Here is an 18,611-nt window from a genome sequence, read left to right as displayed (position 1 = left end):
TATTTATTTTGTGTTAATCTCCACAATGACTTTGTCGAAGAAAGGCGGATGATATTGAAAGGATATGTAAAAATGAAATATCGAAGAAAAACGAAAAACGACCAAATGACAAACAGCAGTCAACAAAACACAACATAGAAAACTAAGATTGAACAATAAAACCTCTTTCGAAAACCGGGGAAATATCATGTCCCTGGAAGGGTAAGCAGATCCTGCACGGCACGTGGCACACGTCGTGTGACGCATATAAGTACACATTCGGTAATGCCACATTCGAGAAAATAGGACGGCATTGTGGTTACGACAACTGGAACATATCTGTTGTCGTCTGTTCAGATATTCCATAACGGTATACGCGGTCAACTAACTCATGGTAGCGTCCCTAAACTTTTGAAGGTTGACTTCAAATCCACATTTGGAACCATTGGCCTAATTGCGTCCTCATAAGCAATAACCATTTATCAAGGAAATCAAGATAGAAAATGCATCTTAAGAGAGATCAAAATTCAGTTTTATCAACTAAATACTATTTCTCTTGTTATGTGTTTTGCTAACCGCATAAAAGTAAATTCTTATGAATAATAATGTTATTTTTACATACCACTAATTTAGTGTCAATTTCCTGAGACAGAATATCTATCACTATAGCAAGAATGCCTGTAAAACATAATACATATTTCATTAATGTGCAAAATAGAATTTTCATAACTGAAATGTAATTTAAAAGGTATGTTGTTCTATCCAATTTAAAGAGACGATTACATTTATTGACATGTAGCATAGCAAGTATCAAATAACATAACTGACCATATTTTGAAGCTAGTGCTGTTTTCATTTTACCATTAGATGATGCCAAGTACCTTCAAATTAGGTTGTTTAATACGCTTGCCATGTAATATAAGAATAAAAAAATCTCACCATGACTTATGAGGATATTTTGATTCATGAAATGAGGCTCCTCTGGTGTCTTTGGTAGATGGCAAAATCTTGAAAAATAATGATTACAAATCTATTACAAATATCATATGACAAGTTTAACTTGATGTACATCTGACAAACGGGGAAACAATATTATATTTTAATATGATGTACATATGCCACTGAGTACAACTGTGGGCTTTATCTGCACCGTAAATAGATAAGAAACATTTATAATAAGTAAGACAGATTATAATAACAATGTTAGATATTTTTGTATACAATTTAACACTTATAGATGAATATCTTGACATATTATTTTAAGACAAAAAATGCAAATTGGCAAAACAACGAAATTTGTACATTATGTAATCAAGCTGTTTTTACTCACAAATTGAACCACAACGATATAAGATATGAAATTAAATCTTTGCTGGTTGGATATTCATTTTATAAATTAGTAAGAGTTCAGACATACTCTGCTAATTCATCTAATATTTCTCCCATCAGGAGAATTTGGTGATCGTTCAACTTCTGTTTTGCAAGTCGACGTAAAACAGGAAGGCTTCTCTGAAGTTCACGATGTACCCTTGCTGAATCTTGGGTCAACAAAATCTAAAAGAAGACAGAAAAAATTCAAATACGAAAACAAAATTATGTAGCTCTCCTGCTTCGAAACCTTTCTAATGCAAATAGTTATGTTGTCATTTTTTGAAATTCTACTTCTGGCTAACGAATTCATAAATAGAGAAATATATTTTTTAAATATCAATACAAATCTTTAATATATGTAAATAACAATAAAGAATTTCCATGTATTATTGTTTATAAATCTAATTGCCAAACAACTTATACAAACATTTGACGAAAAACTCCTTTAGCTAATGAATTCTCTTTATATTTAACTCTAAAAAAATATTATATATAAAGCCTTATTGCTTACATTCCTAATTCCTGTATGTGTATTTGTCTTTATCAAAAGTACTATACATTGGTGATTAATGTCATAACAAAAGACAGTCTTACGTGACAATAAAGGAAATACCTTCCTTTAATTCTAAAATGAATAATCCCCAAGGCATATTTACCTGTGCCTTTGCTGCAAGCTGAAACATGTCCATTTGTGACGAATAAAGCTTATTCAATATATCTAAAGATTTTGTCACCATCCTGTCATATTTGTAATTGGACAGATCCTGAAATCAAATGACATGGTCAATTACAAAAGGAATTGGTGATACTGATTTCAACTTATTACCTTGACTTATTACAATACGTCGGTGCCCTTCATTGAGCAGGAACATCTTATTGTCCATAGTACCCGAGTTGATACTAGTTGGGTATGAAGTTTCAGTATCTACTTCCAATATGATGTTTTTAGACTTTTGTTTGTGCTTTCGTTTGTCGTCAGAACATGATTTTGACTGACTTTCTGTGACAAATTTAATAGTTTTTGATTGTATTTTTCATATCGTCTTACTTTTTTATATCCCCACACAGAGGTATTACAATATTTGGGTAGTGACTGAAATAATTCATTCTCTTAAAGGAGCTTCTTAAATTACATTACAAATTTAACTAAGCCAAATTTAGCATATGTATTAGGATAAGAAAATAAAAGAAGTGTTTTCTACTAAAATAAAATACAGGAGCAAATCTCACCATTACAACTAATGTTGTTGAATCAATTTCAAATATAGATGAATTGCTAAACATTTCTTTCAGTTCTTTAATGACCTTCTTCTGGTGTCTGAGAGCTTTTCTGAAACATACAACAAAGTGTAACATATCATTCACGCATTCCCTTGAAAATAAATATGCAAAATTGTTAATGAGTGTGTCAAAGATTTCTTTTACGATAATTTTGAAATTGTATACCTACTTTATTTGTTCATGTGGATTGTAGGTTTCATACATCAGAGGTTCTAAAATCAGTGGTGATTTTCCTGAAAATGAGTTCTGCTCTCCATGTTTGAATTTGGTCACAAAAGCCTATGAATAAATAAATAAAAACATGAAGATAATCTACTTAAATATTCTGCAATCACCAAGACTATGATTGAATTTAATCTTGAAATCATATATTGTTTGTGTTAGGTCACTAAGACGTCTTTCGACTAAAAATGCAAAATATGCTACTATACAATGAAATGATATGTGTTGAAATGCAGTCAGAATGGGATATTACTTGAAACACTTAAGGCCACACAACATGTGTACAGAAGTCAACAAAACCATTATTGCATATCGTTTAAAAAAGTATAGTCAGCCAAATGTTTTTAATTAATACAATTGATTAAAATGAGATTATAGCCTCCCTTTATTCAAATGATACAAATGGATATTTTTCAATATGTTAACTGTTGCTGTAATAAAATGAGCTCATTTCAATGTCCATCATTACCTTTAAACGCAGATTACGTTGGAATGTCAGCAAAAAATCCAAAACTTCCATTGCCCTGTAATAGAAAGTATATTTTATACAATTTGTAAAAAAAACATTAAAAAAACCAACCAAATGCATTTTAAAAATCTGTAAATATCTATATTGGCTTGAAAGTGTTTGTGGTATTTTTTTTAGAATGTAATTTTCTTTTGTTTTTTCATCAAGTTTATATAATTTTACATTGAATGTCAGTTGGAAATACTATCTTGTTAGAAATATTTTAACCACTATTACTCACTGGTATTTAGCATTTACAACTGCCTCTGCTTCTTGGCTTGTTTCAAAACGCACTGAAGCTCTATACGAGTTAACAGCTTTTTGTCCTTCTTTTGTATAACCTGTCATAATAAAGTATTGTATTTAATTCACTTTGTTTACTATCTATGTATTACAGTATATTTATACATCAAATGGATCAACATACATTATTCCGCAATTGTAAACTTTAGAATGGTTTGTATACTGTTAAACAAGCTCTTATAATATAAAAAGAAAACTTTGCAAACTGTTCATCGTGTTATGGTCGCCTATGCCAAATTTGGCACAACTTTTATAAATATTTGGTTTTAAATGCTCCTAGCAGAGGAAAGGAAGATACCAAAAGAATATTTAAAATCATAAGTCGATTACAAACTGACAACGCTGAGGTAAAAAAAATCCGAAAAAACGACCAAAAGACAAACAACAGTCTACAAAACACAACTTAGAAAACTAAAGACTGAGCAAAACAAACCCCACCTAAAACCAAACTTCACAATTAATTTGAGTCTCCAACCGAATTGATTCAAGTGCAACGTATAGGGCGTCTGACGAAATATATTATAATCCTAGTATCGTTAATGACATATTCATTCGTTATACCTTTTGCCTTGTCCTTTGGAAAGGGTACATCATGAGCACCATCTAGCAAAGACAATAATGGAGTCAGTAGCTGCTTGACATCATCCATGTCATTGTAATATCCAAATTTTACCAAATGCTGAAGAAGTCGTAAGACCTTAAAAAATAACAATTTAAAGTTTTAGATAAGCTTCACAGAATAGATAGATATCAAGTTGGTTCAATATTTTTAAATTTGGATTTTAACATTCAACATTCGCTTTCAATACTCAACATTCGTTTTTTTACATATTGTGATGAAGAAAAATAAACTAAAACGTTCGTGTTAGTGATGCATCTACAAATTCAAACAAAAGCATAAACTATCAATTTATTTTTGTAATCATTATAAGATAAAAAAAGATGCATCCATGTTTAAATTGCAAAACATAGCTTCTCAGTTGCTTGGATTTGTGCGTTCCTGGTGACGGTTAATCAAGAAAGCATTTCAAAAGCACCAAATTTATGATTGTTATTTTCATTTTCGAGCACAGGATCGATAATGCTGCTGATGGGCTGCTAGTATCCCGCGTAACATCAGTATCCAGCGCTTCCGTTAGTTTTCTCGTTTGAATTGTTTTACATTTGTCATTTCGGGGCCTTTTATAGCTGACTATGCGGTTTGGCTTTGCTCATTGTTGCAGGCCGTACGGTTACCTATAGTTGTTAATTTCTGTGTCATTTGGTCTATTGTGGAGAGTTGTCTCATTGGCAATCATACCACATCTTCTTTTAATATTTAGGTGGATTTAGATGTAGTTTTTTTTTAACATGTGGGTCCCTTTTTGTCCTATAGCTACTCAAGTATTCAAGTATTCACACTTCATTGGTATTCACAATATTGATTTTAGAATTGGTGCATGGTGAATGTAATTCCAAAAACATGTTGCTTTCTTTGAAAAAAGAAAAGCAATATGTGAACCCGAGACCACTGACTGGTCACCCAAATATTTTTTGCTGAATTTATTTTTGCTTTTGATTTGAAATAATTGACTGTTAATAGAATGAGGTAATGAAGATATTAAAACACCTTTATTGGAAGTATGTTATTGTGTGTAGATTCTTAAACAAGTCAATTAAAAGCACTGTTGGATTTTAGTTGTAAATAGAAAATTGTACACAGCTACCATTTGAAATGATCTGTTAAGGCTTGACTATTTTATTTATTACTTGGGAGTGTACATCATTTTTTCTCCGTGTTTTATGTACAAAGACCTAATCCTATTGCAATTCTCAATTTCTGCAAACCGGATGTCTAAAGCAAATTACACAGACCGATCAAGATATAAAGTTCAGCACTCAGTTTGCTTCATAATCTGGATGCGTTTATTTTATTTTTCATATCTTCATATTTTGTTTCCTGGATGCTTTAAATTTTTCTTATTATACTCATTGAATCTGTCTGTACTCATGGAAGAGGTTGTATAGAGAAATTGAAAGTCCAATTTCCTGGTAAAGTGTAACTCTGAGACACAAATTATAAAGGTTTTGCCAAATACAGCCAAGGTAATCTTTTCCTCGGGTAATCCTTAGTATTTCGAAAATTTCAAAGTTTATAATAGGACAGTCACTCACAAAGAGAGAAAAAGATTAGAAAAACAACTTGATGTCGGAGTACCTCAATGATGAGCATGCTTCAAAATCACGTTTAGCTCTTACTGTCTTGTCCTAGATTTAGATAAGAAATGCAAAAATCACCTACCACGTGTGAAATCAATGTTTACGCATGCACGTAGTTTTCTTGCGCAAGAAATAGTAAATGGCAAGCATACGCACTGATATTCTGGATAAGAATAAGCATTTGCGTCATCATGTATATTTATTCTAGGTTCAAATCTAATGTTATTTGAATTCGGGTGTCAAACTGCCTACCTCAAGTGGTTTGACTTCGGATTATTTGCCATTAAATCCGGAATTTGTGTCAAATCAAAAAAATATTGTTGTCAAACCAGATTTTAAATCCGATTTTATTGTGTCGTTTCAACAGGGTGTAATAATAGGTAATATTATGTAAATAAACGGAAAGACGTTTGTAGGGGAGCTGGTCAACACAATGCATACACTTTTCAAAATCGCACAATCATTGCAAAGATTTAGATGCTATAAGTTTGAACTATCAAAAAAAAGAAAAGAATTAAAATTCCATTAACATATATTCATAAAATTGAGAATGGAAATGGGGAATATGTCAAAGAGACAACAACCCGAACAAAGAGCAGACAACAGTCGAAGGCCACCAATGGGTCTTCAACGCAGCGAGAAAATCCCGCAACCGGAGGTGGTCCTCAGCTGGCCCCTAAATAAAATTGTGTACTAGTTCATTGAAAATGGACGTCACACTAAACCCCAAAACATATAAATGAACTAAAATTAAAAAAACATACAAGATTAACAAAGGCCAGAGGCTCCTGACTTGGGACAGGCGCAAAAATGCGGCGGGTTTAAACATGTTTTGTGAGATCTCAACCCTCCCCTCTACCTCTAGCCAATGTAGAATAAAGAAACACATAGCAATACGCACAGCAAAAACTCAGTTTAAAAGAAGTCCGAGTCCGATGTCAGAATAGGTAACAAAAGAAACTAAGCAAAATGACAATGATACATACATGAACAAAGGACTACTAGCAGTTACTGACATACCAGCTCCAGACCTCAATTAAACTGATTGAAAGATTATGTCTTCATCATATTAAAATCAAGTACAATCCCTCCCGTTAGGGGTTTAGTATCATACCATCATAAAATATATGAGAAGAACATAACCCGTATCATGTATAACTGTTAATAAATCTTTTCCAGATATAAAAAATACTATCAATAAACACAAACGTCAAGTATTTACTAAAGGCCATTTTTTTCAAATTAATCTCTTCTTCAATTCTAACTTTCTATTTTATTTCTATACAAAATATAAGCAGAGACTTATAAAACCATACGTAAACGGTATAAAATTAGTAACGCATACGTAGTAATTATGATTATTATAAAATATTAATTACGTTTATTGTGAAATGCAAGGATTCAAAATTCTTGTGAATTATTACCATGCAACTATTTTTTTCATTCCCTACAGTTTAAACACTAGATACTAATTTATTTGTGTTCATTCCTGATAATTGTTACTCATATGTTGCATATGATTTTCATAAATGTATTCACTGTTAAAACCCGCGGGATGATAATATAACATTAAATATATTCTATTAATGATGAATTTCATTTCATTTTAAACTTTAATCATTTAAATGAATGTTCCCGTGGTCTGTTGGTATCTATTAATGAAAATATCTTTTTTAGACACAATACCGTTTTGTTTAATTATCTTTCTGTTTTCCGACCCAATATAAATATTTCTAGCAGTAATATCGTTTTGTTCATTTTCTTCTTGTATTCCGACATTTGCTCAGGCTATGGTGGAATTACAAATATGACATGATAAACGTTCAGAAATAATCAGTATATTCTGGGACATAATTTAATGTTAGTATATTATTCCCATTTGTATTGTCACAATGCGTACAGGGACCGTCTCAAAACATGAATTATATATACTTTCAAATAAAAACGCATATGCTGTCAAAAGCAAATAGGTTGTAATATATAAATGGCTTTCTTACTGCAATCTATTCTTTAATTTTTTATTTTCCGTTCAACAAATGAACTTTAATTTGGTTGTCAAAATATAAAAAATATGTCACGTGGTAACATATCAATAGAGGAACCGTATCAAAGACATAGATAACTACCTGTATAAATGATCGAAAATTTTCGAGACGTTCCAAGAATCTTGTTTCCGAGGATATTGAATGGCCCATAGAAGCTTCCAAAACTCGCCAATATATAGGCGTAAACCCCATAGGGGGTTAGGGAGTTCACGCAAAAAGCAGGCGGGCGTACCAAATTTATAAACTGTTATCAATTGCGTCATTGTATACCTTGTTTCAAATGATTACGCTTAGATTTTATCAAATTTATGTAAAATGCTTTTACGCAAATAAATATTATGATTCCAGCACTCCTAACAAAAATAATTAACTGAAATCCAAATATGTTTTTTTTACCTGTTCAACAAGTTGATTATGTCCTATGTCCGATGCAGTCATCTGGTTATTTTGTCTCAAAAATTCTGCCAACCAGTCTCTCAAAACAGGAAATATTGTCACAAGGTCTTTGACAACCTATATACAAGATAAATATCAAAGATAAACACATATAATCACCAAAATTATAATAGAAATTCATTATGAAATTTTACAATCAAACAGGTAAAGAAAGTGTCAAAAACCTTAACATTTTCGTTGAGTTCACATGATGTTAATTGGTTGGTTCAAAATGTAAATTTTGTATCAACAGCATTTATCATTATTTAAATTGATTTTCAAACAGAGCTATTTGACCGATTCTTTTGTCGTATTACAGAATCCTGTATTTGTTGGTTGAAAACTCAAATTTGTTGGTTGAAAACTCAAGTCCTCTAACCGTAAGGATAAACACTGTTAAATCAGCAATGGCGTCAAATATATTATCTTATAATGGCTTCAAACATAAAATGTAAATTGTAATCATGAAATTTTTTCTTCTTCAATGTAAAGAAAATTTAGAGAACATATAATAGGGCTAATATATGGAAATGGGCGGGAGTATCAAATGCCAATGCGACAATCATCCACTTAAAACAAACTGTCATGAAATTAAATTCTTCTTTCTACCCAACAATACATTTATTAGTATATTATAACAAAGCAGCATAACAGCACTGATAGACAAAAGCAGCAACACCATCTAAATTTTAATGTTAATTGGTTTTCGAATATAATCTATCAGAATTTAACGAATTAAGTAAAAATAATTGAAGATAATATATTAAACAAATCATGCATGTAAAAAATAATAAAAGTCAATTTGAATTACTGTTTTTATAATGTCGGATACCCATTCCGATAAAAAAAAGAGTCTTTTCTTAAAGGATACTATAAATTAAATATTTAATAAAATAACGTCTCCATAATTAAAAAAGGAAAAACAAGAGATAATAAAAACTTAATATGTTATTTCTAAAGAAATAAGATGAAAATATTTTCAGTGCAGAGATATATAAATGATACATCTATACACCGATGCTAACCTCTCCTGAATCTCGACTTTGTGAGCTTGGAGAAACCTACAATCATATACTTTATAATCAATTCGCTACTATATGGCACATATATTTATGAAAATACTGATTTTGACGGTGTATGAAGTATTTCAAAATTAATTTATCTTCAAAATAAATAAGAATTGGCGACTTTTTCTTATATAACCTACAACACATAGAGTATGAATCGAGAACACAACCTTGAGAAAATTCAATGAGTAATAACAAGACAAAAGGATTTCTACAATTACGAATATACTGTTTCTTAGGAAAAGCAAATTGCCTACGTCAACATTCACTGCCTTGCGAACAAAATTGCCATGTTAGTAAGTTAACCACGTAATTGTAATAAATTCTGCTGTTCACATATTACTTACAAAGCTCTGATCCCTGTCGGAATCTTTTGATCCAACATATTCATATATAAAACAGATATTAGGATGGTCCAATACAGAATAGTTGTTCCCTACGTCTACAAACAATGCTGGAAGAGATAAAAAAAAAACATTAATGAATTAGATGTCAAACTTTGCGATTGCCCAACATGGTTAATTATTGAAACAATTAATGCAAAAAAACTTATACAATTTAATTTAAGATACCCTTTAAAACAAAATAACAAAATCCATAGGATAATGAAGATATCGTATGCTATAATATGAGCATTTCGCACATTTACTATTTTTACAGTAGGTGTCGAACTAATTCCTGCATATTTAAAGTAAGCGTTATTTGTCAGTAAATCTTACAAAAACCTATTTTACAATTAAGGCTTATTTGCCCTATCAATTGACGACAATAGAAATACTCACTATGGCATTATTTACCATGATTATTTAGACTTCAAAATAATGTATTTTAAAAACAATTACTTTCAAAGGCTTGATGACAACATTTGATTGTGACGTTGTAAAATGGTGTCGTACAGCAGATATGTTAGATTTGGATACAATGTTATTAGTTCGACATTTGAATGAGTCTTCTCTTATTTTGTGGCATCTGATAAACAATTTCAAACCGAAACTACAATGTCGTATTGATGTAAAATCATTCAACATTTAATTATGCTACATTATAATTTTTGACATTGATATGGATTGTTGAATCACAATCGTATCATAACCATTTGCATTCTAGACACGAAAACAATGTAAATTGACTGAAATGAAAAACAGCATTTTCACAATATACTCAAGTTTTCACATACTTTAAATTATGTTTACTCATCTTGTTATATATCACTATAGATATATTTTGAACATGCAGGCCCGCAAGATGTCAAGATGTGAAAACTTTTCACGAACTAGTTATAAACAGTGATATGCAATGTATGTACCAAGTACTAATGAAACCAAAGGACAGTAAAATTTAATAGATAGGCAGATGAAGTGTGGAGATTGCAATATAATAACTTTGAAAAAAGACTTGTCATTAAAATGTATTATTTTACTTATAATAAAGTAGTCTGTTAACGAGAAAGTCACATGTAATTGACATTTTAATTTTAAAGAGCATTATAGTAAGGTGATAGAAATATTGGCCTTGGAATAGCATAGACGCAAAAGTAATCGTAATCACTATGTATAATGAATACCTATAATTAGTTCACAGTATTTTGCTCTAATACAGTCTGGAAGGAGATCCGATGTGAGACAGAGATAGGCATCCTCCCATGTTAAATATCCATGTTCTCTTGTTATAACATGAACAGCGAGATCATTCCTTCCCTATAAGATTACAAAATCATGCTTATATATTCAGTTTAAGATTATTGTAAACTGGATAAAAACAAATTTTGAATATTATATAGCTATTTAATCTTTTGCTTTATATAATTTAGTAAAGTAATGGTAGTTATATTTAAGGGCATACGATACAGTTACAGGGGAGGTAATGACGTCGCTAACGTAAAATGTTATTTTTCGCGACGTCAAACTGTAACATACCGGAAAAAGATGCATTTTTCGACTGATTTTTATCATTCAGACTGATTTAACTCGAAAACGAGTTCATGGACCCCTCTTTTTAAAAATGACATTTGGCTTCATTATGTGTGAAGATTTTTTGTGCCAATTTTTATAAACATTTCACCGATGTAATTTTTTTAAATTAGATAAATATACAGAAAAAAATGATCATCTGAAAAGTTTAACAAGAAATTATTAAGTTATGATACGTCTTTCAGTTAAGGTTGAGACTCATCTATTGTGGTAAATTCTGTACTATTCAGATAATTCACTTGCAGTCAATTCCGTTATGTTCAGTACCTTTTCAGACAATTGAGTATGATGGTGATGTGTACAGGTAAATTACAAGTACTGAACAGTCTTAACATAGACTGAAAAGATCTTTATAGACTACAAGCGAACAGTACTGAATTTTCCACAGTTGATACGTCTGAAATTGACTGAAGAAAGATCGGAAATGATTTTATAATTTATTGTTCAATATTTTAAGGGCTGTTTACAAAATGACCGTTTCAGATCAAAATTGGTTCACTAGTATCTGCATTCTAAAATTCATTACAGATTTAACTTTCCAATTTACCCTTTTCAAGCTATAACTCCCTCTCCGTTGTGTTGTATATTTGAAAATGCCCCCCAAACGTTATCTAATAGTACTTACAAAACATAATGCTTTGAATAACTCTAACTGATGTAACAAGAACTGGTATTTGTCCTCGTTAAATTCAGCACTCTCAGGCTGAAATGAATATTGATATAGTTGAAGTTACTAATATTGGACCAAGTTGGGTTTGTATGATAGATGTACCGTGAAATCAAACCGGAGAGTATGTTGGTATCATTGGAGTACCGTTATATGTAAGTTAATTTCAAACCAAACGTACATGAAATTGTTAAACAAAAGATTAACACAAAACAATCGAAACTACATTAGTTTAACGGTCAACATCAAGAATTGGATATCCGATACGATATGTCCGTGTCTTTACTCACTAGCGACATGTTTTCAGTCTTAGAACTTCAGAAATCAGAACAGTCGTCTAATTTGCAGGTTTACCTATTCCTATTCCCGAGCGTGACAGTTTGACTGAGTACGGTGGATTTGCCAGTTGGGTGATGCATACATTTAACCGGACGACGCATTTGGTCTCGTTTCTTTTGAAGTTCATTTGATTTCCTGTTATTGTTTGTTACCTAGATATGTGTTCGTATGAACTCTTTTTTTTTTAAATATGTACCACTTTCCGGTATGTTCTTTTTGACAGGGACCGAAGTGATGGTGTTACATCTTACATAGTCTACTGAATAATTTGCCCAAACCATACAATATTTACTGACAAGTGTGCCCCGTGGGTGTCTCAATGTTTGTTTTGTTTTTTGCACGCTTCAGTTTTATTTTCGTAATACATTAAGACAGTCGATTTGTAAGATTTAAACATCGGTAAATTACTTTTGCATTAATTTAATACCCCCTTTTTATCTTCAAGGTTTTGCAATGGTAAGTTCTCCAAATTAGATGTTAAATGTCCGTAATCTAATCCACATTGAGAGTTAAGAAACGCAATAACATTTGGGAGCATTAAATTTGTATCAAATTGGGTCCGCATTACATTTGATCAGTTTCGCCTGATAGTGTTCTAACCCAACTTTTTATAAATATATTCATAAAACTTAAATCTATGATCAAAACAGATGTTAAAAATTATTTCATCCATTAAAGAAAGGCGGAAGATGTCCACTGGATATTATAACTCGAAGACAAATTACAACGCCATGTCAAAAACGAAAATAAAAACATTGAAAATTAACAACAGTCTACGAAACACATGTGGCACTCGTCGTGTTGTTCATGAAAGTAAAAATATCGTTGATAAATCAGAAGAGAAGATAACCAACTCGTGATGGAGTCCGTATAATTATCGAAAGGATGACTACAACTTTGCTACTTTGAACCCTTTGATTGTTAGCTTCCATGTACGCAGCAACCCTCTATCAAGGACACGCAAACTCTAGAATATCGTATTAACAGGGAGATATATACTCCATATTCAGCCGCTGATGGAATATCGCTTCATAGAAATGGAAAGTTCATAATTGCGAAGCTGAAATCATCTCGTAAAGGTTTGTTCTCAACCGAGCCTCATTGTCAATATCTAGAAGGTAGTCAATATATAGATGGCTGACAACATTTTCCGGAATTATAACTTCACTTGCAGATGTAATGACATTGATCGTAATACAATATATTGTAGCATTTGTTGTGTTCGGGTTTTTGTTATGCTTATCTTTAGTATGGCCGTTTATAACAATAATTTTACATATCAAAAGCAATGGTAACAGATCAATCTTCGTTTAAATTAGCGTCAATAGAACAGCCGAAGTTGTCATAGGCCAACTTTACAACATGTTAGCTTGAATAAAAAACGCGAATTATAATCTAGAAAGGACTTGGGGTTTTAAACTACCCCCCCCCCACCCAAAAAAAAAAGATAATAATAAATAAGCAACGCAATATGTGAAATGCTTTTGTACAGCTAAAGAGTAAGAAAAAGATAAATATGGTCTTTAAATGTGTTCACAGTCTGTGACCCAATTCTATTTCAGATAAGATTGCCCATTTTACTAGAAGTGTGTTAGATTTCAATTTAAATCTTATCATACCATGCAAAACGATTGATCCAATTTTAATCAACCTTTTGGATCCAGTGGTGCAATAACTACCCTTCTTTTTATATGTTTGTACAGATTCAGTAAGATCAAAAAGTAATGAAATGATTTACTTGATAAATTCACTAAAAAAAGATAAAGAAGAAAGCGAATGTAAAGCTCTTAGAAATATTAAAATCTTACATCAACAAACACATGTAAAGGCAGCCAATGTATTGTTCTCTCTGTGGCAAGATACACAATGTTAGGCCTCTTGTTGATATTTTGTCCTCTGTCCGTTAAGTAAACACTACCCTATAAAATATTGCAATATAATAATTCCATTCTCTGCTTTCACAACATATTATACAACATGAGATAAAAGAGATAATGCTTAAAACTAAAAGAATTATTGAAATTGTAAACCCTTTTCCAGTATAGAAAAGAGAAGTCTCTATGATATGCCCTATATTTGTTTACATCCTCGTCCTTTTCTCTCTGGTCTATAGTTGTTTCATGAGCAAGCATATCAACTCTCCTTATTTTCATATAGAGTTTTTTGTAGTTTTTCTTTTTATAACAAAATCAACGTATTAACATATTTTTTACAATTTTCACACAGACATGGATTTACTCCAAACTTAGTGCGTGTGTACACTGTTTATGGATTAGAACAAGTTAAACAAATCCTTCTCATGGTGATCATAGTAAATAACATTGCCTATGAAAAGGTGAAGGCTTTAAATGAGGATAGAACATTACAGTGTTTAACAAAGATCCGTATTTTCTTCCCTTTACGACTTTTTAAATGTAAACTTTACCTCTTCCCCTCGTAGCCAATGTTCTACAATGTATGTCTGATTGTTTGGTATAGAAACTCCATCACATACACAAAGTACTTGTAAGAGATCCAAAAATCGATAGTTCTAAAAATAAAACAAATATAGTAGATAAGACTATAAACAACGTTTATACAAGTTGAGGTTTAGCTAGTTACAAATCAAGGTTTAACCTAAAATTTTATTTGGAAAAGGCCTTTACCATGTCATGAGTTTGAGTGTTGTTTTCAGTTGTACTTTTGGTTGATATAATCGACCGTTTGGTTTTGTCAGGTTTAATGGACGTCCACCTTTTTGAATTCATTTTGGGTTTTAGTATTTTTGTTAATACAATTTTTGACTGTAGAAAAAAAGCAATAATCACAATATCACAAATTTATGTATACTTTTGAAAGAACTTCAATAATTTTTCCGGTTGAGTAAAACACACAAATAAAACAATTTCTTATACTAAAATGGTACCGCATGAACTGAATCGAAAAAACCTGTTCAAAAGTATATATTCTTTTTGACATAAAAACAAGGTTCAATATTATTTATCAGTTCAAAAGTAAAAAGACAAACCTCTGTTTCTCGTAACAATTTGATAAATGTTGCAATCTGACCTTCTGTGATCCTGTCAACAATCTTTCGTTTGTCTCGTATCAGTTCCACAATCATCTGTGCAACATTTAAACCGATACCTCCCTGTTAAATAGAAGTTCAATTCGTTTAGCTTGCATTGAATCATTTAGCTTTTTTTTCTGGACGTTTAAACTTAGAAATGTAACTCAAGACTGAAATACAATACTGAAACAATTAACTATGAGTGAGGAGAAGAGTAAATTATGTTGTGAAAATACAAGGTTTAAAATCTAAAAACATAATTTATTTTAAAATATTGATAAAAAAAAACTTGCTCTTGTCAAAATTGCAATCCACCATTTTCTACATAAGAAAATGCCTGTACCAAGTCAGGAATATGACAGTTGTTATCCATTTGTTTGATGTGTTTGAACTTTTGATTTTGCCATTTCATTGGGGACTTTCCTTTTTGAATTTTCCTCAGAGTTCAGTATTTGTGTGATTTTACTTTTTTGTAGAAAGCATCTGTTGACATGACAGGCGATTGATCGAACAAAATTGTTTCAAAAAACATATACAAATAAACAGTTACCAGTTAACGTACAAGTATTTCAATTCAAATTCAATTCTTATAATAACATGTTTATCTCACAATCTCGAGATTACAAGTTAAACTCAGCCATCCGTTTGTTTTTCTGTGCATTGTTTAAAATTGTCATGGATAGCACGTGCATTCACAGATGTTGCATTTTATACGGAAATAAAATATTACCTTCAGAATCGGTCGGCCAATCAAAATTACAAGATCGTATAAAACATTTACTTAATGTCATTATTTGTGTGTAAGAAAATTCATGAAAGATGCCAGCTTATAATATGTCGAAAAGTTTTACCAAATACACCTTAGGTAGTAAACAAGTCTTATCTACTTTGTTTTGTCTAGAATGTGTTTAATGTTTTATGGATTTTGTTTTTTTGGTTCATTTTCCCGCAATTTGTCCTGAATCACCTACAAGTTATTTGTAATTACAAGTAACGTGAATTATACATTTCCATGTCAATATCCGAAGATATAAAAAAATTATACTTCTATCCACCTGACGATTTATTTTAAGTATACGATAATAGCGACATAATGGTATTCTTTCATTTTTTACATATACAAATAAGCAAAAGTGAAAATTAACCTTTTGTGTGAATTGTGTCTGAAAGAAGTCTATATATTTTGCAAAGTATAATGCATTCTTTCTACTCTTTCCAATCATATAAGCATGTAGTACGTCATAGGCCTCTTTAAATATTCGGATCATATGGGATTCTTCATCGCCTTCTCGTAAAGGACATTGGAGTAGATTGACTAGTAAATCTATCACCTGTAAATATTTTTAAGTTTTATATTAAAATACAATTAATGTTTAGTTAGTATGTTACGAAGTTTGCAAAAAAATCAATATAATAATATTTATTTATTTTTTTGTAACACGAGTTGCTACATTGTTATAACATTAACGATACTAATGTTTCTGCACCAGACGCTTATTTCGACCATAAATGTCTTATCAGATGCTCGAGGGTAAAATATTTGAAAGTCCATAACCTATCAAAACAATGAAGAGCTTATAAATCAAAAAGGACAAACACAAATAGCCAAAGCCAGGTTCGCAATCAGAGCTTTACTTGAAAGAGATATATTCCTTGATTTAAGAATAATTTCCAAAATTTTGTAGCAGCAATATCCTCGGGGACTAACAGAGTTAATGACCCAGTAACTGTACCAATTTTCTGGACCAGATCCGCATTTCGACCATAAGTGTCTCTTCAGTGATGCTCGAGGGTAAAATATTTGAAAATCCAGAACTTATTAAAACAATGAAGAGCTTATAAATCAAAAAGGACAAACACAAATAGCCAAAGCCAGGTTCGCAATCAGAGTTTTACATGAGAGAGATATGTTCCTTAATCTAAAATAATTTACAAAATTTTGTAGCAGCAAAATACCTAACCCAGTGGTCGTGATAACAGTAACTGTACCAATTTTTCGACAAAACATGTTTATTCAGTGATGCTGAAGGCCAAAATATATGAAAATCCAAAACTTATTTAAAAAATGCAAAGTAAGTATATCTACCGTAATGCTGTGTTTTAAAACAAGAATAATGAAGAAGACGTTCAACAAACAAGAAATTACAAAATCTAAGCTACAGAAGTATCAATTAAGCATAGAAAAACTATGCGAAAACAGGTCTATTTAGACTAGATTTTTGTAAAAAATTGTGAAAAAAAGACTGAAAATACTTATTTTTCGAGATGTTGTAACTGACAGTGAATATATGTCTTCCTTGAACGCATTAATGAGGAAGTAAAACTTACTCTCAGATTTCTCATCAGCTTTTGTCTATCTTTATACGGCAGTCCTTCTACCACCATAAAGAGCTTTACCTCCCGGAGTGCCTATAATATAATGTATTCTAATATGTCATTCTATAAGTGAGAAATCAACCCAGAAATAAATACTTTTCATAGTCTTGACTGAAATTGCCATTTAAATCTTAACGCTATCTATATAAATAGCAGCGCTTAAAAATGTCAGATAATACAATTCGGCCTTTTCTATTTAATACAAATGAACAATAAACTACTGAACACCAGGAAAGACGATTTAAAAATTATCTTTTTTGAAAACTTACTCTACTTATTAGCTAAATTGGGCTTTGAAAATGCATTCTGTAACTCTTAGGTCGGTAAGTTGTGTATTCTGTCATTTTGTTACTCGTTGTTAGCTTGTTAAATTATAAAAAAACAAGGGGATTTATATTTAAATTGTCAATCACAACAAGTTTTTGGTGAAGTTCCTTACCGTTATAATACCATGTGTTTTCTTAGCATTCAGATTTGGATTGTGCTCCAGCTGTAAAATACAGATTTACATGTATTTATTTGTATTTATTGATACATTGATTTTTATTTGCTTAACGTTCAGTGCTAATTATTTGGAAAAGAAAAGAACATAATTAGAATTCGATAACGTCTTCTGTATTCAGAAATAATAAACTCGTTTAAGTTAAACATATCAAACTTGATATTTATTTTGCTACCAGCATAACATACTCTCTAGTTTATACAAGAAAGGTGTTCCATAACATAGATTAGTACAAATAAACCAGAAATAATTCTTGCCCATGCATTGTTTATGTCATTCATACTAATGGAAAGATAAA

The 18,611-nt window shown here is 31.1% G+C and overlaps 1 protein-coding gene across 1 annotated transcript in view; it reads right to left on the bottom strand.

The window, feature by feature from the left end:
• The window catches only part of LOC127700407 (inositol 1,4,5-trisphosphate receptor type 2-like), a 162,621-nt gene that overhangs the window by 35,739 nt on the left and 108,271 nt on the right, over nt 1-18,611 (bottom strand). The window contains exons 16-35 of the mRNA XM_052203853.1: nt 18,251-18,301; nt 17,764-17,844; nt 16,581-16,766; nt 15,394-15,516; nt 14,812-14,916; nt 14,195-14,305; nt 12,006-12,083; nt 10,975-11,107; nt 9,758-9,864; nt 9,369-9,404; nt 8,305-8,421; nt 4,226-4,361; nt 3,603-3,702; nt 3,323-3,377; nt 2,801-2,910; nt 2,581-2,680; nt 2,007-2,114; nt 1,397-1,533; nt 919-986; nt 602-657 (exon numbers count right to left, since the gene is read on the bottom strand). Coding sequence (XP_052059813.1) covers nt 602-657; nt 919-986; nt 1,397-1,533; nt 2,007-2,114; nt 2,581-2,680; nt 2,801-2,910; nt 3,323-3,377; nt 3,603-3,702; nt 4,226-4,361; nt 8,305-8,421; nt 9,369-9,404; nt 9,758-9,864; nt 10,975-11,107; nt 12,006-12,083; nt 14,195-14,305; nt 14,812-14,916; nt 15,394-15,516; nt 16,581-16,766; nt 17,764-17,844; nt 18,251-18,301 — 1,998 coding nt within the window. The remainder of the gene's footprint in view (nt 1-601; nt 658-918; nt 987-1,396; nt 1,534-2,006; nt 2,115-2,580; nt 2,681-2,800; nt 2,911-3,322; nt 3,378-3,602; nt 3,703-4,225; nt 4,362-8,304; nt 8,422-9,368; nt 9,405-9,757; nt 9,865-10,974; nt 11,108-12,005; nt 12,084-14,194; nt 14,306-14,811; nt 14,917-15,393; nt 15,517-16,580; nt 16,767-17,763; nt 17,845-18,250; nt 18,302-18,611) is intronic.

Source organism: Mytilus californianus, unplaced genomic scaffold (assembly GCF_021869535.1).
Source record: "Mytilus californianus isolate M0D057914Y unplaced genomic scaffold, xbMytCali1.0.p SCAF_5, whole genome shotgun sequence".
NCBI classification, from domain to species: Eukaryota; Metazoa; Mollusca; class Bivalvia; order Mytilida; family Mytilidae; genus Mytilus; species Mytilus californianus.
This window is presented reverse-complemented; position numbering and strand designations above follow the sequence as displayed.